This window comes from Anopheles ziemanni, chromosome X, assembly GCF_943734765.1.
Source record: "Anopheles ziemanni chromosome X, idAnoZiCoDA_A2_x.2, whole genome shotgun sequence".
Lineage (NCBI taxonomy): Eukaryota > Metazoa > Arthropoda > Insecta > Diptera > Culicidae > Anopheles > Anopheles ziemanni.
Window position 1 is genome coordinate 6738133 of NC_080707.1, and position 22030 is coordinate 6760162.

At 38.2% G+C, this 22030-nt stretch overlaps 1 protein-coding gene across 1 annotated transcript; it reads right to left on the minus strand.

The window, feature by feature from the left end:
• Nucleotides 1-1089: 1089 nt before the first annotated feature.
• LOC131290916 (disks large 1 tumor suppressor protein) lies at nucleotides 1090-14265 on the minus strand. The gene is made up of 17 exons (XM_058320104.1): nucleotides 14247-14265; nucleotides 13606-13737; nucleotides 13403-13524; nucleotides 13034-13177; nucleotides 5407-5439; nucleotides 5063-5338; nucleotides 4383-4990; nucleotides 4218-4293; nucleotides 3421-3558; nucleotides 3186-3334; nucleotides 2818-3094; nucleotides 2591-2693; nucleotides 2380-2421; nucleotides 1999-2145; nucleotides 1592-1874; nucleotides 1420-1511; nucleotides 1090-1350 (listed from the first exon to the last, which is right to left on the minus strand). Exons 1-17 carry the CDS (start codon nucleotides 14263-14265, stop codon nucleotides 1244-1246), a joined length of 2748 nt encoding a protein of 915 aa, XP_058176087.1. The 3' UTR covers nucleotides 1090-1243.
• Between the last annotated feature and the right edge of the window lie 7765 nt (nucleotides 14266-22030).

Sequence of the window (22030 nt, forward strand, 5' to 3'; positions counted from 1 at the left end):
AGAGAAAATAAACGAAGATTTGAAGGACCTACTTACAATTAAAAAAGGTTGTGTTGTTATTTAAGACTACTCGAAAAGCAAGGCGTCGAACATATCCACATTTTTTTAACCCGATTTCACCGTTGGTTCAATCAGGAGTCAATTGGAATTCTTCAGTGATTTGATATTTTTGTTAGAAAGAAAACAAAACCCATGCTGTTTAATCGGCTGCAATCGTTGCTCCTCAAGAGAAACTGAACACGGAGAAAAGGACGAGAAGGAATTCAAGGAACACCAACAAGCAATTTAATTTTTAACACAAAGCCAGTTATTGTGTCCCCTTGAACAACGTTTATTAGTACAATGCATTACTAAAAATGAGGGAATAAATATTAAATTCGACCCGCAGAACATTGCAATCAAGATGTTACAATCTAGCTAGCACAATCTGGCGGCGCGTTAAGTGTACAATTATTTGTTTGCTTGCGGAAATAATTTTGTTGCATTTGCTTAAACTCTCAGGTCGTGCTCACTTATATGCGGCGACAAACGATGTAACGATTCTCTGCTTGGTGTCGTTTTAATTATATAATATTCGATTTTCTTTGCGTTTTTTTTTTTGTGGGCGTAAAAGCAAACTACCAGAAAGACTCGATTAGGTATGATAAGTATCACTCCTAGATCATGTCATAAAAACAATAATTATAGAACATTCATATTAAATTAAAATAAAAAGTTATTTTCTATCGTTCTCTTTCTCTAATTACCTTGCATGCATATACTGCAATGATTTGAATAATTTTGCTAACAATGCCTGTCTGTTCAATTAAATCGTTTAAAGGCAAAACAGAAGGGCTGAGGAGAAACTAATCGGCATGCAGGAGCTATTCAACCCTTTTTTGTAGAATGCACAATTTTGTTTGACGATTGTTTTGAATCCATAGAACTTTGCTTAGAAATGTTGCCGACAATCTGTTTCAATACATTCATTCATATTATATATCAATTGAATACGCGCATTGATATTTCTCAATGATTAACACTTGCGCTAACAATTTTACTATTTGTCATCGCTGTTTTATAATTTTGTTTTGCATTTGCATCTGCCTGTTCTTCTTTCAACTTTCTCCGAGGGCACTAAATTGTTTTTTTGTTTTTTAATGTAGCTGCATTCATTCTTCCACCGCCATCAATGGTAACAAGAGCGGGAAACAGATCGGGCGCGCATGTTAAGTGGTATCGTCCAAGTTAGGTTTTCCTGTGGTCATAGAGATTCCTTCGTTGGTACCCAGATTGTCGGCCCACCCTGAGACCAGATGACGTTTTTAACCTTGCCATAGATCTCTTCGGTTGTTTCACCTTGTACGATTGCTGTCGAAAAGAGAACGGAGGGTTTTAAGCGCATTGCCAACTGGATTTGCTCCCCGGTTGCACACTTACCGGTGAAATATTCACCAAACTCATGTTCCATTTTCAATGTTCGTTCATAGGTCTTTTTCGCCTGTTCCTCAGTCATGCGCCTGTTCATTTCCCTGCGAGAACAGAACAAATTACAGAACCGGTAAGAGATAAAGTAAGAGTAAAGCGCATCTTCACGCCCCTCGCTACGTACATGATGGACTCAATCGACATTGGCTTGATGAAAATGGAAATCGGATAGAGTTGTGCCACCTGAAGCCGTTTGATCGCGTTACCGGACACGTCCAGTATGCAGTGTTTGCCCTTCTCAGCAACCTCACGCACTGATGCCACCGAGGTGCCGTACAAGTTGTCATTGTATTGTCCTGCCTCGATGAAAAGATGGTTCTGAATGTCCCGCTCCATCTGCTCTCGTGATGCTATAAAATGATAGTCACGACCGTCTACTTCGTAATCGCGCTTGGGTCTTGTAGTATCTGTAATTGAGTTTAAAATTGTGCAAAGAATTGTTATATGAAATGTCAAAAAAGGAGAGCACACAGAGAACAAGTCCAATTCAATCTCCAACTATTGTGTAGTATGAGAAGAACATTTACTTACGTGGAACACATGAACCAAACTTGTTCGGGTACTCCGAGATCAGATCATCGTTTATACGATCCTTCAGTGGTCCCAGAATGATGACTGGTCGTGTATAACTTATCTGCAGCCGATGCACCGACTCATACGAAAGAATACTTTCCTCCGCTAGATGATAGAAAGCAAAACGAAAAACACAATAAACATACTATACAGAATGGGAAAACTTGGATATGGTACAATAATTTCTAACAGGACTAATCTCATGTTATTTAAGCAGCCCAGAACCAATCCAGATAAAGCAGCAACCAACATTTCTCTTATGAAGTGAAAAGATCATAGTGTGGATGTGATAACCTTCTCTGTCGTTATCTCGTTTCTATTCAACTAAACTTAACGTACCTTCTGCATTGGCGTCCTCTTGTGTATAGCAAAGCATGAATGCTGCAAAAAAACAAAACAAGAATCGATTAGACACAAGAAAACATAAACAACCTCCAGTGACGATAGGAATAAAATTCAATTGATATAACCGCAAAAGTGTAAGTAAAAAGATCCTTAAAAGTTATAGAAATATACACAACAGTATAGTATCATAGATTGAAATACATACGCTCCTGATCAGAACCATCCTCATTTTTCTCATCTTTACTTTTCATGAAAGGAAACCTTCTAGAAAAGGAAAAGTTTTTCTTCTTGCGATCAAGTGTGGCAACCTGTAACAGACAAAACATGTAAATTAGAGGCTGGAACTTTTAGCAATGTCAACGTTTTAGCAAAGCTGTTCATTTGCAACTTCTAATAGACTACATAAGTTGGAGGGTAAGCATTCACATTCACCTCCTCGTCTGATGGTACCTTTTCCAGGTTGTTATTATTCGGGCATGCGTGGCCTTGGAACTTAACGCTGCGATCGCGCGCACGCTGTTTTCGCTCCCATCGTCGTTTCGACGGTACGATGCCGATGCTCTCCTCCTCGTCATCGCCGATAACGCGCCGGGCCTGCCACCATTCATCATCCGAGGCATTCGTTACGTGCAGGATGTCACCATGCCGAAACTGAAGGCCTCGCGTTGGGAGACCGTCATCCTTATTAGGATCGTAATCGAAAAGCGCTCTGTGCGGAAATGGAAAAAGATATTGAACACATGATATAACTTCTTCATTTTTACAAAACCATAATTACAAATTATGAACTATAGCAGTACCTGACGTAAAGTGTGCGCTTTTGAGAAGTTCTCAAAAGTGTCCCAGTTCCTGTAGCGACAGCTTGTTTCAGTTCTTGAATACGCTGCTCGAAACGATTATAATCTTCCGGTCGGTATTGCACCTCCAGTGTGACCGTACCTCCTGCATTCTGTAAATATCGATGTGAAATGCACATGTTTTGATGGCAACGACATTTACATTGAAATTATATTATTATTTACTAAAAACACGTACCTTAAGTGCCTGAGCTGCATCTTCATGCGATGCATCGGTCAAGCTGGTGCCATTAACGCTCAGCAGCTGATCGCCTCGTTTGAGCTCGCCGCCCAAATCAGCCGCACCTCCAGCCAATACGTACGATACGTAAATTCCCTACAAAAATAAACAAACAAAATTAATTGCTTCGTTAATTTAATTTCTTCACTCAACAGCTACACTCGTTATTTCGTTCGTTAATTATTGTTGTTGAAAAGCGCGTAACTAACATACAAACATCAAAGGTCTTGAATAAAACTATTACCATGCCTAGGGTTATGAAATGATTTTGAAACGGTGATCCGACACCTTTAGTGTTATTCAAAAGCCTAAGGTCCCTTGATAAAAGCGCAACTTTAATTACACAATTTCGCAACTTTAGTTACAAATTCGTTAATTATTGTTGATAAGAAGCGCGTAACTAACATACAAACATCAAAGGTCTTGGATAAAACTAGGACCATGCCTAGGTTATGAAATAATTATGAAACGGTGATCCGACACCTGTAGTGTTATTCAAAAGCCTAAGGTCCCTTGATAAAAGCGCAACTTTAATTACAAAATACAAAATAGTCAACTAATGGTAAAAGTAAATCGTCGAATGCCATGAATGATTCAAAAACATAATGTTTAGTTAAGTAGAGTAATTAATAGCGCTTTAAGTATATTAATAAAGCACACAATGCCAAGTGTATTCATCACTTTAATGCAATTTGAAGCTTTATCCCGACTTATTGATCAACCGGATTCGACTATGCAAATTAAGACTTGCTTACCTGACCGTCTTCACCTCCAACAATATTAAAGCCAAGGCCGCTGGCTCCTTTACGAATAACAATAGTGCGTGGCAAGCTGAAATAAACGTGAATAAGGACATTAACGTTTAATAAATGTAATGTAATAAGCATGGTTTTGAATTAGCCTTAAAAAGCATCACCTACCGAGTTATATCTTCGCTGCTCACGGCTTTTGGTGTTCCTATTGGCATACCCGTCTCCAGCACGTTAGAAGATGCGTAGCGAGATGAGGTATTTTCCAGCACAAATACCGGTGAATGGGACCGTGTGGTAGAGAACTCGGCATCACCTTCAGCGCGACTCTCGCCTGTACCGTTTCCTACGTCACCTGCCAAACCGTGGTCGACCATGCTGACACCAACCTTGTTCATGGCGTTCGTGGACAGCGAGTTCAAGTTGCTGATAGAGTTTGCCAACGCCTGCAGGATGTTTGTTTTCTGCACCACCAGCGTGGCACGGTTCGTTATAGCTTTGAGCGTGGCTACAGCTTCCTCATGCACGACGTTCTCCAGATTACGCTCTCCGGCTGTTGGCGTCAGCACCGCGATGAGCTTGTCGCCGACAGCCAACCGTCCGTCTATGTGGGCCGCACCACCCTCCATGATCTTGGTGACGTAGATGCCATTATCGCCGGGAATGTGCTGGTTACCAATTCCTCCAGCAATCGAGAATCCAAGCCCTTTGTTGCCTTTCAAGAGTTCAATCTCTTCCAGCTTTGGCGCTTGGACAGGCGGTTTTTTGCGCCGGATGTGCTGCAAATAGAGAACGAAAAGGGTAACTTTTGCGGTACTAGTGAATTGCGGGTGGTGCTCGCGTAAACTTACCAGTGTAACTTGATCGCCTGCCTTCTTGAGAGCATCTACCGCTTGGCCGTGAGTTACATTGACCACCCGTACCTCATTTACCGCCACGATACAATCATTCACCTGCAATCTGCCGTCGGCGTGTGCGGCTCCGCCAGGAATAACCTTAGTTATGTAAATCGACGCATCGAGATTTATATGCGGGTTATCCGTGCCTCCAGCGATCGAGAAGCCGAGTCCAGTCGTACCACGAACTAGGGATATTTCATCGTATTCCCACGGAGAATTTCCGTTCAGCTTTTTAAATAGAAAAAAGTAAACATTAGTAAATAACATATTACAAATGGATATCATTCTATACTTACATGCTTCGTATCATCCGAGCTAGACACAGCGGTCTGATGGAATAGAAAGAGAGCAAAAAAAATAGAATTGGTATTAGGTAGGCTAAAAACAATTGCACACATGTATGAAACTTATTCCAAATACAATTTAACAGCATGACAAATATGGTAACATTCATTCATAATCGTATGAAGAATTTTCCAACCTCCTAGCAAACGTTTTTGAGGTCATGACTAATTTGTCAGTTCCCTGTCGAAGAATATTACAGATTGATACATCATCTACAGTGCACCATAATTCCGAGTTTCATTTTCTGGATATGCATCATCCGTACGGCAAACACTGGGCATTGATTAACACATTTACCGCTTTGTCAGTCTCCGGGCTAGACAGAGCAGACTTTCCGTGCATTCCCCGTCAATTGCTGAGACATGACAACTGACGATTCGTTGTGCTTTTTCCGTCAGTATCAGGCCATCTGTTTTCCAAGTTTACCCACACATAGTCTTTGCATTGGGCGTATATTTTAGCTACACATTCCGTCATGTGTCGAAAGCGAATCGGCTAGAAATTTCAGCCGGTGCAGCGTTCACAAAAACTTACGCAAAATACTTATCGGTTTACACGGTAAGGTGTTGAAAAACATGGTTAAACAACTGAATCGGGGTAGCCATTCAACTAGGAACTGCTTTTTTGACAAACTGGAAGATCCAAAAAGTCTTTTAAGGTACACCCATGCGGTTACGCGCGACAGAAAACGGCTCTGGATACAGCACATCTGTTCGAAGTCTGCAAATTTTAGAATCCACACAGAAAAGATCGTCTGACATTCTGGTCTCGTAGAGATATGCACCTAGGCAGCTGTAAACATTTCATGTAAATCAGGGGAATTTAAATCAGGGGAAGGTAGAATCTAAAACTAACGTATATGAACTTTCGTTCATACGATTTCGAATTATGTTTTATAAGCAACAGTTTTGCAAGGCTTTCCACTTATCTTTATCGCATGAACTTGTGTTTATCAAGCCGTAATAACTCTAGCTGGGGTGTAAGATTGAGAACAGACATAAAACTGACAAAATATTTTCTCATATAACCATAACCAAGGTGAAAAAATAAACCTTTATATGTCCGTCTGAATCAATGGTACGATTTTTGAATAAATGAGATGGTCTTAAAACATGATTCCACAGGACAACAAATAGTAGTAGTAGTAAGTATGGATTATAGAGGCTTTGGGCTGTGTGGCTTCTTTCGCCTCTTCTAGACAACAAATGGAGCGCAAGAGTTAGGATAACATGTCATTTCAATAACAAAAAAACGACACATCCGCAGTGTTACAGCTTGTTGGGTTTGTATTTTAGCAAAGCATAAAGTCTTCACAAAATGAGGGTTCATATTTCCTAGCCAGTTTAAAATTTAAGAGTTCCTGTACCGAAGGTGTTAAAACAATGTATCAACATAAACAACGCAACATACAAAAACTTAAAGCCTTGTTATAACAAGAGGTCTATTCTGTAAATCATAGCGCCATAACTAAGCCCCTTAAATACGACATTTCATGACGACTTTTTTTTTTATTTAAGTTATGAAATTTTGTCTGGAAGACATTGTGAATTGTGAAACGTATCAGTTTATTACACTGTGTCATTGTGCTTTTATCGATAAGAAAGTACAGTCTATAAACATAAATAATAAGATGAAATAATACTTATAAACATAAGACCTATTGCTACTACCATACCGTTTCCAGGTTGAATAAGGACGACACTTTCTTGAGGAATCCTTTTCCTCCTCCTACACCAATTGTGTCTGCACCATCTTGCTGCCGTTTCTTCTTCCGTGTCGTCATTGTCAGACTGACGTGTGTATGAGTGTTCAAATTAGTTTATCGAATGTTTGATCTAATTGAAAGAATGTTAAAAACACAGGCAAACAGGCCATTAAGACCAGCATTTAACATACGTTGCAATATAACGCTGCGCGACATCGGATCGCTTTCCGAATAACTTTGCGAGGGGACGATGATTGAACTATTTCATGTTAAAATCTACTTACAGCGTTTCTACACGTAGCGAAATTTTCACGCCGTGACGATTTCACAAAGAAGCTAAATTCTGTTGGCAGGAATATGGTCGTGATTGAATTTTTCGCCACAAGTTGTCAAATTTGTGTTACGTTAATAAACCGGCTGTTTTGGATGTTTGGTGGAAACTAACAAACAAGAAGTCGGAAGTATAGGTACACTTTGTTCACCCAATCGAACGGTTAACATTCTTATTTGTTTATTTAATAGAAATTAATTGAAATTGCAAATCTATAGACTTCAGTTCTCGTCTATCATTACATCCATAAACTCTCACATCACAAAGACCTACGCCCTTAAAGCGACAATTTTTAAATTCAAAGCGTCATGAACGCATAGAGTTTTCATTTCTATAAAACAGTATATTTCGTAAGTACGACAAGAACATCGTCAATTGTAGAGTCTTCAGAACGTGTCGTATTCTTTGATCCGATCGTGTAATTACCGTTACTAACCTCCACGTGCCAATCAAATTTAAATCATGCGTGTCATCAATTAGTGAAAATAACTGCAACAATGCTTATTTGAAAAAGACTTTGCGAATAAGTAAAAAAAAGCCTGCTATAGTCTGAGGAGAGTGTCAGGAAATTTCTACGTCGGTTGGAAAGCTTAGTTTAGGATTCTTGAACGACCCTTTTCTCGCTCGTTGGCTTATTTCGCCCCCGCGGGAACGGTTTTCAGTATTCATTTAAAAAGCCAGTTAGGCAACAGTTGTTTGCACTGTAGAATGTAACCCTTCGTCTATCCAAACCGAAAATTTCCAATTCAGATTACTATAAACAAATAAACATGGCAGAACCCGTTTAAAGTTTCTCGCGATAGACTTTGTATAAACAAAAATGCACGAGTTCTCGCAAATTCAACCATTTATACAATACTAAATGTATTAAATTATTGTTTTCTCAAATTATAAGAGTAAAACCAGTTCCTAGTAGGTGTATGCTCAGTGTTGCAGTTGACTGTATCCGGGAATGCTGGTCGTATACAACTGTAGAGTCTATCGATCGTAGACATTCTGGAAGTAAGGTGAAAAACCTAGACAAACCACATCATATTTCCTATCTTCCCCATAGTATTCAATCAAACGGGTTGCCTTCTATTTTATTAAGAAATTGGCGAAGAAGTTAGTCATTAAGCACAGACAATCTTGTTTGTAAACAGTTTTGGAAACAGTACGAAATTAACATGGCGGACATGGCCTTTGAAACGTCCAGGTAAATTTGTCTGTCTCTGGGATCATCGATATTAGAAATGAACTCAAGTTCACGATTTGACAATCATGATCTGATCCGGTTCACCCCATGATCAGATGTCGTGTGGCACGGCCATTACAAGCTCCTTCGGATTATTTGTAAACGTAAACTGTCTACAAAATCCAACCTCCTTCCTAGATTGTTGATACTAACTAATAAACTAAACTACATCTATATCATGTTAAGCGATTATTCAATACTGCAGCTAACAGAAAATGTTCTTTCTGTAGAGACAAATTTAATAATTCTGCTATATGCACTTGAAGCAAGTGCGCAGGTTGAATTTGCTTCTTGCGCGCAGCACCATTTTTGCCAGTTATCCAGACTATTTAAAACGCAGTGGTTCAGAATTAAAAATAGATTTTCTACTGCTGCGCAGGTTTAACAATTTTTTCCGATCGTCCAACTTTTTGCAGCAACGATGAAATGTGTTTGTTTGAAACAGGTGATTTTATGAATTTGCCCAAATGCCTTTGCGCTTAATCATATTTTATTGCAGCGAATAATACAATTTCAAACATTGAAGTATGCCGGTTAATTGTAGTTTAACAAAGTTTCTAAACTGCGTTAATGTTGGAAAAACGAGTTGAGCCGTTCAAATGAAGAGACCAATTGATGGCAATGGTCGAAGATTGTCAAGGCAGTTGTGGCAACAGTCTTGCTTTACGTTTTACATGTAACAATATTCTCACTGCATCAATCGTTGCAATCATACAACATACTGCGCCCCATCACACAAAAAGCGAATGACGCGAGGGATCCGCTTTTCGGATAATGTTTTTGTTCGTTGTAAAATATTAGAGATGATGGATGGTTGATTGATTTGGTCGAAACATTTTCGGTATGCTAGCTATGTTTCGGCATGTTCACTGCATAGCCTGATTGTGTTGGTTTGATTCTCACGCATAGATGCATACACACTACACACACATCTTTACACTCATAAAACGCACTGATCTTCATTACGAAACCGATCGAAATAATACTTTTTCAAAGCCACAGATCACAAAACAGCACAGCGTATCTCAAGGTAACGAGCGTCCAATCCATCATTTTTATCGCATCGCCAAAGAAGATATGCGAAGCAAAGCATTGCACGCACGTAAAACTCGGGATGCGATTCTCCAATGATGTCAATACACAGCGACCAGGCGGCTTATGCTCGTCAAAGCTATTTGCTCACGATATGCACAGAAAGCGAAAATAAATATGAACCTCTCATCAAAATTAATGCACACATCCAAAAGTTACACGCGAACTTAAATCCAACAAGCGACTGACCGTCATTTTATGAGCGTTCTGTGATGACTGATGCGATCATAATGTACGAGCGCTCCACCCCAAGTGGTTTATACTGGCTGATCTAGACAACTTTCCTGCGCTTGCACCGTTGTGTATCAAACCTCCACATTTAAGGTTTATATGACGCGACCAAGGTCGCTGGAACGAGGCAGTGCTTGGTTCACAAGGTTAAGCAAGAATTCAACGCGACAAACTTAAGCGGTTCTACCTGGGAAAACGGGTAATGAGTTAATAAGTTGCTATTATTTCCCTCAGCCCTGCCTCTTAACCATTTACACTCAGGTCAAATTGCCATATGGAATTTGCAAATCTTGAAAAAGGTTCTACGACACAGTATCAACGCGTTGATCGGCATGCTTTCTCGTGCATTCTAACATGATTTTCAAAATCACAGTTGATATAGAAATCTTTCCTCACGATGGCGAGTCTTACTTGCCAAACTTCATGGCTACTTTACAGTTTCCATTATTAATTATTTAAAAAAATGGTGATATGTGTATGAATAGATTGTAACAACCAAAACTTCGCTCGCTCGTTCAAATTATTAAATTGAGGTTTTTTTCCATCAATTTTCCTCACATGTTGTTCTAGTTGGCTATAGTTTTTCATGAACCGTTTAAAAAGGTGTACGATCGGAGGATTTTAAATTATTTTATTTTTCTGTAGCAGAGGACCACTTCACGGATAGTTTTAATATTTACCTCATGTACCACCTCATGTGAGACACTGCACTCGATTCATTGCTTCATTATTAATGAAAAATCCATGAACTCTCGTCTCAACTAAATCTACATTCGAAAAAATCCTATATTCACTCCAGCACTCACTACTCATATTTGTTGATATTTTGTTTGCTCCAATATAATCAAACGTTGATCAAAGCGATTTGTGTGGTGCGGAATTGTTTTAGTTTCTCTCACTTTTTAATGTATTATTCGAGATTCAAACTTATAGTGTACTGAAGGGTCCAGAACAGCCGTGCATACATTTCGGTTAGATCGGCCGGGTTAGAACCGCGCTAAACCTTTTCGCCGGTGTTAGGATTCAAAATTACAGGAACAAAACAGTACCAGCTTCAGCAGGTTAAATCGGCACACATTTTACGTGTAAAGCAGGGCCTCTTAAAATTGCAATTCAATGGATTGGTCAATATGAAAATGTATTATGAAATATTGAATGTAATACGTTCATAGCATTCAACCATGAACAGTACACATAAAAAGCTTCATAAACGTTTTGAGTAGTTTATATAATTACATATTTTGCTAGGGGCTGAAATGGTTGGCTGAAGCTGATCAATCTAAATGTGTTTTACATCGTTATTCAATTGTTTCATGTTATAAAATCACATTTGCTTCCCAATGATCTTTTAAGGCACATGTTTTTCGAACAATAAGCGGACTAATGTTGGGGCGCACGCAAAGAACCAGCACGATTATATGAGGCCATGATGGTGGAACGCTTACTATATCGATACTACCTACCGAAATCGCATGCAAATAGGGACTTTAAAAAACAAACGAAAAAATAACCGATCCCTTCGAGAAATAGTGGAGAATTCTACACAACGCCTGCGTCCCACCGAGAGTCTGTGCGGATACAAAAGGACGTAGACAAATCTCGAGCACGTTTCCTCGCTATGAGGGCTACGTGTGCTCCACTTATCTTGTAAACTACCACAAAAAATTCTGAAATGCTTAAAGTTGTGCAGAAAACGGCGAAAATCGCATCAATACCTTAATAGTTTTATCAAAAAAGCACCAACATCAGGAGACAACTCATCATGACCTCAAATAATTTCATATAAACAGCATAACAGTAACAGTAACAGTAACACAAAAACACCTTTTGAAAAAAATGTAGAGACGTATGTAATGTTATGGTTGGTTGTGTTGTAATTTTATGTAACTATGTAACGTTTATCAATTTTATTTGAAAAACAACTTTGTGGAGTAAAAATACTTTACTATAATAAAAAAAAATCGTCCAATCGATATGACGAACAAAACACACATACAAGCAATCACACGCATGCATATTCTTGGGTTGGATACAGTTGTGATTAGCGATAGGTAAATTTTCATTGCAACAAGCTGCAAAACAGTGCATTACCACTCTCAGTCATAGCAGCTGAATTTCTAGTTGATTTAAGACTGAACTAGACATAATGATCAAGAAGCGTAACATATTTTAGAAAAAAAAACAACCAGCTCAATTTTAAAGAGGATAGTTGTCTACAAGACAATTTCAGACATTGCGCCGTCATGTGGTAGCTGCTTTGAAAGAGAGTGGTGCGCATTGTGACTTGTTTTTGAGTGTTAAAGTGTACTTAACGCCTACTTATGCCTGAAAAGTGGTCACCAAAACTTCAACTAGCTGCAGATAGATACAATGAAAAATTTAGTGTCTCTAACCACTCCTTATAACTATTCGAGATCGAGGGGCGATGTTCACTATCAATCTCCATTTCTCCTGCTATTGCAGACAAACGGATAACTACCGGACAATTCAACAATGTTTCCAGTGATGTAGACATCGCTCGTCCTATAGTACATTTCTAAATTGCTACATTGTTCAGTGGACAGTTCATGTCAACAAAATACAGGGCAAATCAAAACCAAATGGTAAATACGGTCTACAAAATATAATTGAAATAGAGAGAGAGAGCTGTAACAGATGTGCAGGGTAGAAATTGCGTTGAATATGTATACATTGCTGGTAACATTGCTTCATTATTGCGGTTGGAGATTGTAAACTGTTCTGGTAGATCAGTCATCCAGACATTTTGGTAGATTTGCAGGTTCTCTGTCTTTTATGAGACACTTAGGTTTTTTTTTCTTGTTCCATGTGCAATGCACGAACCATTACGCTATTCGTTATCCTTATGATAGCGGTAACTTTTTGACCAGATCTGACCTCGATTTCGGATAATGTGTACCAACCCCAAGGCGAGCGGATACTTAGCATTGCCGCTCGCCAGCAAAGAAACGGACTCTAACGACTCACTTTGGATGTCGATAATTCTGACGAAGGCAGTTCGATGAAAGGTTGTTTTTCTACTTCTGGTAGGTGTTGCGATTGTCGATGAGTTTGTTGCTGTGGCTGCTGTTGTTTTTGCTGCGGCTGTTCTTGTTGTTGGATACGATTTGTCTGAGAGAATACAAGATAAAATATGAAAATCAATAAGGAGATGTTAATTTAGATTCGTGCACGATCGAGAGGATTGCAATTCTAATTTCATTATCATGTTCTACAGGACGATATCGTAAAGGGCGACTTGGTCTCATTCCAGGGCAAAGATCGAAAGAGAATGTTCATCTATCGGAAAGCCGGCAATATTCCGGTTGAAGTTTGATATAACTTGATGTAATTTACCTCATTCGATTTTACTACATTATCATGCTCCCATTTACTGGCAATCAGTAACGTTTCTATCGTCTTTTGATGCACTGTTTTCGAATCGTCGAGAAGGGTGAGCTCGTAAAACTCTTGGATATCTGCAGGACAGAAAAAGATGATGTAGATTGTTTAGTCCGGTAGCCGTTTTGAGAACAGAGTTGAGACAGTTAAAATCTTACCAAGAAGGGCTTGAAAGAGGCGCGATTTGAATATACGAATGACTCGTTCGATTGCACTGCGCAGTGCATGGTCCTGTGGTGTTGATAGACGGGAATGATAGTCTTCTAGCAATTCGAGCGCTCGATGTGCCTCTGAAATGACAGGAATAGACAAAGTGTGAGTGATCCTGCGGATAGAGCCTAACCAATATCTCCTTGTATGACATGTGCTGTACACATGTACCAAATAGAGACATAGTTTATCTTCAAGGCAGTAAGATGAACGAAAGTGTGAATTGTATATGTGATTGTACTAATTATTTATACCAAGCATAAAAACGATAGCTTCTTTTGTGTTTATGAAAAGGAAGCTATTGTTACGGTAGACACAACCACAACACAAGAAAACAAATTAAAAAAACCAACGCAATGTTTATGCACAGTTCAAAAGAAACTGAATAAATTGTAGCAATTGTTAAACTTTTCCCATTTTGTGTATCGTCGATTATCGAAAAATTAAGTCGATATCAAATGAAGCCAAGATGATCGCAATAATATAAAAAAACGAAAGATGCAAGTTTAATGATACGCGGGCAAGTTTGCATGATACTCATGAATGAAACCGTCTAAAACGGTGGTTTTCAATTGCAAAAGGTACATACCTTGTTTTTTTACCGGCATGATGTACAGTATTTTTTATAGGTCGAAGATTAAACGTGTTCCAATGAAGCCGTGCAAGGGCTCAGTACACTTTATTAACGTTAAATTAGTTGCTGACTGTTGCACTTCTATCCACTAATGTTACAATAGTGTTTCACTTCACTGTCGCTTTCAGAGTTCTCGTTCATAAATCAAATAACTTAAATCAAAAATAATGTTGATGTATACACAGTACAACAAATACGCAACATGGGACACAAAAACAGAGTATCGGTGCGCTGTAGTTGATTAGCTGCAGTGTTTTTTGATGAGCCAAAAGTGTCGTTACGAAAAAGGATGATTTTAACTTGAAAATGGGTTGTCATACGTTCGTTTTCCAATCGATTGTTTTTTGTACTTTAGGACCATGCTCGAATGCTTTCATGTTTTAAGATTTCTTCTGATCTCAAAACGATCGTTGTAACACTCCTGTTGCCTATCTTTTGCTATGTTTAAACTAAATGTCAAATATGTTAAAAATCCTTTAAGGCCCACATTAAAGCTTGCTATTGCTAATGCAAGAGGGGTAATTTACCCAGCATCCCACAAGATAATATAACAATATGATCAAGCAAAATTCGATATCCACAATGTCACCGTCTAATCATTTCAATCTCTTTGTTATATTTTCGATAATCCAATGTAGCAACAATCAATTGAAATTTATTTACGATAATGAAACATGCAGAATTTATAAACGAAAAAAAAAAATCGATACTGTTTTCTACTCCTACTACTACTGGCATATTTTTTTTGCATATTCGTAAAGGGGTAAGGTATGAGAAGTACCCTGTGATGTTTTTGAGTCGTGACTTTGGGGGCAGAATTTAACATAATTTACAGTTAAAATACTACCCGATTTTAATGCATTGGCTTTGATGAGTTATACCAAATCCATATAAAACCAATTTTCACAATCTTCTTTTTTCTCACGTCGGAACCCCTTTTTTAGTCTGATGTAAACTAGGTTACCTATTTTATAGATACACTAACCGTTGCTACTAGCCATTAACAGTTAAAGAAAAACTGTCTACTAAAGCACCATTAAAAGTGTCGGTTTAGTTGGGAAAGATATGTATATATTTTAACACAAAAATAAATCACAGTATTTTCACATAAACATAATACCAAAGAGACTAATACCCTGGCGTTTTTCACTCGAGTAGGTCCTGGGAAATGCCTGCCATTCCGAAGACGCTTGTCTAAACCAACTACATATGCACTGTCCAACTATTTTTACACATATTTACATAGCTGCTGCAATGATGAAGGTCGCCTTGGTGGAAGATGGACATTTTCTTTAACTTTTGATGGGAGTTCACGAGGAGAGGTTGAGGTTGGAGTTGGTATCGGCGTGACAAATATCGACTGACTTTTGCATGTACCTTATCGAGAGCACGAGTTTCTTTCCGCAATCACACACAATCAATCTACCAATGCACGGTAAAACTTGACCTTATAAAATAAGTAAGGGATGTGGAGGTACTTATTCTTTTCAGCACGGACAGTAAAAATCTAACGCACTGTTCTGCATACTTTTATCACTTTTTCCACCTATTTGGATGGCGAATGAACAAAAACAAGGAGCGATGAAAAAGAAGGATAAGAAATGTTCAATAGGATGGAGTTCTTTTATGCGTGCGGTTGTACTAGAGAGATGCATTGTTTTAAGGATTCATTGGGAACAGGACACTGTGACATAATCGAAATGGAAAGGAAGAGAGCGGAAGTTTTCAACAATAATTGACAATTATGGAAATGAACACCAGCAATGGGAAACGAAAATGGCAAACATGCAGAACCACTGATGCTAAACACAACGTTGGAGCTGACGAATAGTACCTTATTTTAGAAAAACAACGACCAGATATCGTGATCACAGGACCACTCTGTCAGTTTCTACGGTTCAGGAGCTCGAGTTCTTTACAAGAAAGCAGATGGAAAATCCACAACCCCTCAGTGTAAAACTTCGGAAAAGCCATACAAACGCACACATCGCAACGCGCTGGTTTATTTCCGTTCTCGCACCATGCATGGCCGTGCTGTCTATATAGGATAATTTCGTATGCGTGTGGTCGTGGAATATCCTCGCCTAGATATATTTAAGGGAGGTTGGTTCATACCCTTGTTTAAGGTTGCTGGAACGGACTATTGCTCCTTTCAGAAGGTTGGGCAGTTTGTATTTATCTTTATCTTGATTTTGACGACTTTTATCAATTTTTTCTAAAATTGAAGTTTACCGCTTTTCGAATAGTCGGTACGTGTCCTTGAACATAGGAATTAAATTTATTAATGAATGCTAATTTGTTTTGGACAATACTTTCTCAATAACATATAATTTTTGCATCCAAAACTGTGCCTCGCTGTTAAAATGTATGTCAACTCTGTCATGAATAGTATGTACCATTTATTATCGTTGTTGAATTAACGCTACCTAACGTCGCAGTTATGATGTAATCCATTCAATATGGCTGCCAGGACGAGGCTATGTTTCGCCACCTATAATATTCATCTTGATCTGTACCAAGTATTGCTTCGTTCTAGCAACCTTCGTTCGGCTGACATATTGCAGTTGTCGTTCGGCTCGTAAATTTACTTTGTATGCGTCCAAGAAACCACTTCCCCGTGGCCGAAATGCGATGTCAGCAAAGTTGCATTGCTTCACATTGTTTCCTTCACCATACCCGATGCGATACGGAATATGCTCGCCTTGTGCAAACTTACAGCTCGCTTCTTTCCGTGAAAGAAAAAAACATATTGCATACGAGACCTTTTTCAAATTGTTCCATTCGCTAACCACTAGATCGTCAATAATTTTTTAGGTTGAAGCGATGCCACTGAGCACAGTTTACCGTGGAGGGTTAAAAATAGCATATGCACATACGTTTACAGATTTTCTTTATCCTGCCGAACGTAGCCGGGTGCGTATAGATGGCGCGAAAAGCATGCTCTCAGAACGCTATGTTCATGCCAATCGGATGCGGTATCGATTAGCCAATCACAAACCACAACTTTTGGGGACGGTTCAGCTGCGGGGAGCCAGGGTTGTGACGCAGGGACAGTGGCAGAGCTCTTCTCCATCAACGGAATCACCCAGCCGAGCACACGTGCTTCTAGGATACCTTCAGTTCCCCGATTTCTTTCCACGTTTTTGTTCAACCCTAGCCAAGGATCTAATTTTTGTATGAAGTAGATCAGGGATGTCAAACATACGGCCCGCAAGAACATCGGATCCGGCCCGCGATCCCTTTGAAGCAATACATCGAAAGTTTGGATCTTTGAGTACAGTTGGTCCCCGCAGTACGCGAATGTTTGGGACCGGACGCAATCGCGTATATCGAATTTTCGCGTATTGCGGATTTCCACTGCCTTTTCGTTTATACCTCATATTGAAGAGTTGACACTGAGAGGGAACCGCTTATTTAACATATCTTTTATCGAAATCACTAAAAAGTGTTCCATTTCTTACATTGCATAATTATGTCTTTGTTAAAAAGTGCATATTAAAAACTTCATTCTACCAAAACAAAGTAAAATTGACTAGTCAGAACTCAAGCAACGCTATGAGCTGTCAGTTGTAAAAAATCGCGTATTGCGAATTCGCGTATATCGAGTATCGCGTACTGCGGGGACCAACTGTATTAGCTTTTGTTTGAATAGCAAAATGTGTTTTGTTGAATTCAATGAATTGCAAGAGAACTGAACGAACGTCAATTTCAACAATTTCTATAAGAAAGTGATACACAACTTTGATCCACATCACGAGGATATATAGCGGTTGACAAGAGCAAAGATTTCACATAGATTTTCGAGAGAAGCGAATAAATAGTGTTCATACAAAACAAACGTCATGAACTACAAGAGCATTCTAAATAAAATAACAGATGTGGAGCAATAAGTTAGCTGTAGTAATAACGCTCATTTACTTTTTTTTTAATCTTTACCAAAATGCACAGTAGTGTTAAGGAAAATTTATCTTTTGCTGAAAATTGTAAATTTTATAAGAAGTAATATAATATTTAAAAAAATTTAAGGTGTTTAACACGATTGACTGTTTGGATGAAACCACACTGATAAGAACATATTTTCATCAATCCAATCAATTTTAGTTTTTGGCCCGCGAACCTATTTTAGGGCGAAATGTGGAGTTTGACACCACTGAAGTAGATGGTCTTTGAAGAAGGATTCTTCCTATGTGTCGCATAAACATTGACTGATTCTGTTCGCTGGGAATGTTGCATGCAATATGATGGTTATTTTATTGCTAGGCAATCATGAATAATGGGTATTGTGCCAACGAATGAGGAAGTACGAATTCATACTTTCAAAAGCAATATTTAACGGCAATATTTCAAACAGTTGATGGATGGATTTCGATTATTTTGCATCTTCAATTGTTTTTTGTATAGACCAAATAATCCGATAAGCTAATGAGTGTGCGTTTTAATGCAATTTAAAAATAGTGTGTTGTTCATTCTATTTTTTTTTAGCAAATTTTAAGTACTATTGCTAGACGTTTGCGTGCATTCCCGAATGCAACTGCAAGCGTGCCGATTTGGATTGTCTTTTTTTTTGTTTTTTATTTCCTCGCGAAAGCTGAAAGAATCGTAGGTGATCGCTTAAAATTGGTTTTGCTTCGTAAGATAAAAGAAGGGTACGTTGAGTGGATGCGACACTTATTTAGAAACACCAAAACATTCGTACTCGTCCCCTCGGCAGTGCACTTTCACTCTCGCTGTAGGCCGAACGCTAAACTTAGTCGAAGTTGTGCGACATATTTTTGCTGCATTTTCTGGTTGAGTGTCGTCGTGGATAATTTTTACATCGTAGTTTGGCATTTCAGTCAACGTTTTGGAGTGATATAATTGTTGGAAAAGGTTCGACGCACCTTGTACACTAACTGTTTGTAGCTATCAACCACAATCAATCTTTTTACTGCTGTCTTCACTTCAGGAAATGCCGTGTAAAACGTGCGGTAAAGGTAAGGTGGTCTGCGAGACGACATCATGTAAGCGAGATAGTTAAATCAATTGAATATTCCACAATACTAGATTGCAAGTGCTTACGCATGATGAGTAAACGGAGCTGTGGTACGCGCTCGTGTGACTCCGACTGCACCTGCCCTTGCAATACTGCATCGAAAAACCGACCCTCGGTAACAGGTGACCCGTCGTTGCAGTGCGAAAACGAACAGACTAAGTGTACCCAATCAAACAGCACGCAAATGGTCGTAGCCAATGCAAATGCCGAAACAACTAGCGCCGGATGCGGATGTGCCGACTCATGATTGTGGCAAGAAAACATGTATTTATCAGATAGCACGGCTAAGACGCCCGGTGTAGTTATGAGCAAGTGAAAAGCATGGGAGAAATACTTCAATAAACCTGTAAACTGCTCAATCAAAAATAAATACAATATCTTTTTAATTATGCCTTCCTTTCAGGGAACAGCTCAAACAACACCTGATCACAACAAGCAACGCCTGTTTTACCTGCACTAAATTTTGCAGAACGATAACATATGATTTATATACTGAATGCACTTTCAACTTTCATACTTTATGATCTACAACAAACACTTTATAATCGAGTCAACGAAATCAATTAATCTATGCACTGTGTGGTAGGTGTTATGCACTTGTTATCATTTATTTGCTTCAAGTAAGTTTCCATGTATGTATATTTAAATATATACATGCTAATATACATTTATTCATGCATATAAATAAATAAATATATATTATTTGTATATATGTATTTATACACAAATTTATACAGGGTTTCTCCACATTGTTTAAATATTTTATAATTACATAGATTATTCCATCTATATTAAGCATTGCAATATATTATAATCAAGTGAAACGTATGTCTCAATCATTATAATCAACCGTACTAGATCTCATCCGTCGATGAGATGATGATTGCAATACTCTACGATTATTTGAATTGCCTATTTGTTCTGTATTAAATATCAATGCAAACGATGTCCGTTAGTTCGTGAGAATTACATTCATTAAATATTTATATAATATACATGATGCATATTTTAATACGTTCAATCTACATGATATTGTTATCGCAATGAAGCGTACTTTGGTTAAAAAAAAAGAGATAAAGTTCCGGCCACAGCTTTACGCAAACTGATGCGAAAACAGAACGTGTGCAGTAACCGGTGACGGCAATCTCGCTATCTCTTGTATGGAATAAAACGCCAACGTTTGCGTAAAGCTGTTCCTATATTGGACAACATGTACCTTTCATAGCTATATATTGTTATTAAGAGTAATGTTGATTAACGAAAAACAGGAGCTGATTGAAACGAAATCGTTATTTTCGCAAAGGATTCTTATACACCCCATTTAAAGCCTAATCCTGCGCATTGTTTTTTTTTCAATTAAACTCCATCTCATTGCATTTATATTATTATTCAGTTACAAGATAGTTGAGCTAATAATACAAACAATCACGAAAGGATTTCCTTCAAATTCATTGTACTTTTTCTGCTTTGAATTCAAATACCTTATTTTTTTTTAAAATGCGCAGCCTTAAAAACCATGTTTTTATGTTTTTCTCTTGTATTCTTGCTATTCAAACAATGTTTTTCAGTAATCAAAGATATGCCTGTACTGTTCCTAATAAATCGGCAATTTAATTAATTTAAATAAGGTACACGCAAAGAACTACTCATGTAAGTAATATATGTATTCGTTGGAATGATTCTAGAATGATGACCTTAATAATCTCATAGAATTGATTGTGTTTAACTGCGTCTTTAAAGTCAAACTATTCAAAACGGTTACTAATACACCACTATAGCAGCCTGCATGGTATTAATTTGTTTTTTTTTTTTTGTATGAGAAAACATATTTAACAAACAAGAAGTTATACGGAAGAGTTCAAACCGACTGCCCCCAGTGTAAAAAACTTATTTCGGAACCTTAAAACAAAAGTTTGTATTTGGACGCAACATTCCTTTTTCTTTGCTGCAACTTCGAAGCTCCCATAGCGTTTTGAAAAGACATGTTGTTTTAAACGGCATATTTTGATTGGATCTGGTTGTTTGATTATTCTAGATTAACCGATCTTTTGATCCAGGCTTATCCTCAAAGCTACTGGAAACTGTTTGTCACTCAAACGGAACGAGGCTAGCATCTTGATCGAAGGCAGCATCTTTGATAATTCATGCGTATATATTTATATATTTCATGTCCAATCCAACATATTGTAACAACAGCTATATTTGTTTCTATTTAAATTGTATTTATATGTACTATGACTTACGGATGTCATCCATTGATGGTGCTGCGAGCTTTTGACTTTAAATATCTACGCCAGTCAGATTTCCAAAAGCATTTTGTGCAGGCTAAACAATGCGTAAAGTAGAATTTTATCAGTAATTTTGAGCAAATAAAAGATTATGAGTTTTGCATTATCGCGAGTAGGTAAAAATATCACGGATTGGTTAGTTTTCAACATAAACTTCACTAGGAACATGTATGTCCATGCCTAGTGCTGGAATGGATCGCTTTACTAATATTCTATCGAGCTGCGAGGTAAGCAGCAGGATGTCTTTATAAAATAACCTACGCCTAAGAACAAATCAAGGAACAAACACAATGGACCTGAAATCACATCACGAATGAGATGTGTGGGGGAATGGGATGTCATGCTTGAAGAAGCAACCGCCTCAGCGCTTCTTTAATTACTGACCTACATATTTAGAATCAAAAGTTTCCAATCAACGT

Excerpts from the sequence above, each read along its gene's own strand:
- LOC131290916 (XM_058320104.1), bottom strand. Across the intron at positions 3,095-3,185 it reads AAGCGCACACTTTACGTCAG|AGCGCTTTTCGATTACGATC; the intron begins GTACTGCTATAG and ends ATTTCCGCACAG. Across the intron at positions 1,875-1,998 it reads GTTTGGTTCATGTGTTCCAC|ATACTACAAGACCCAAGCGC; the intron begins GTAAGTAAATGT and ends ACTCAATTACAG.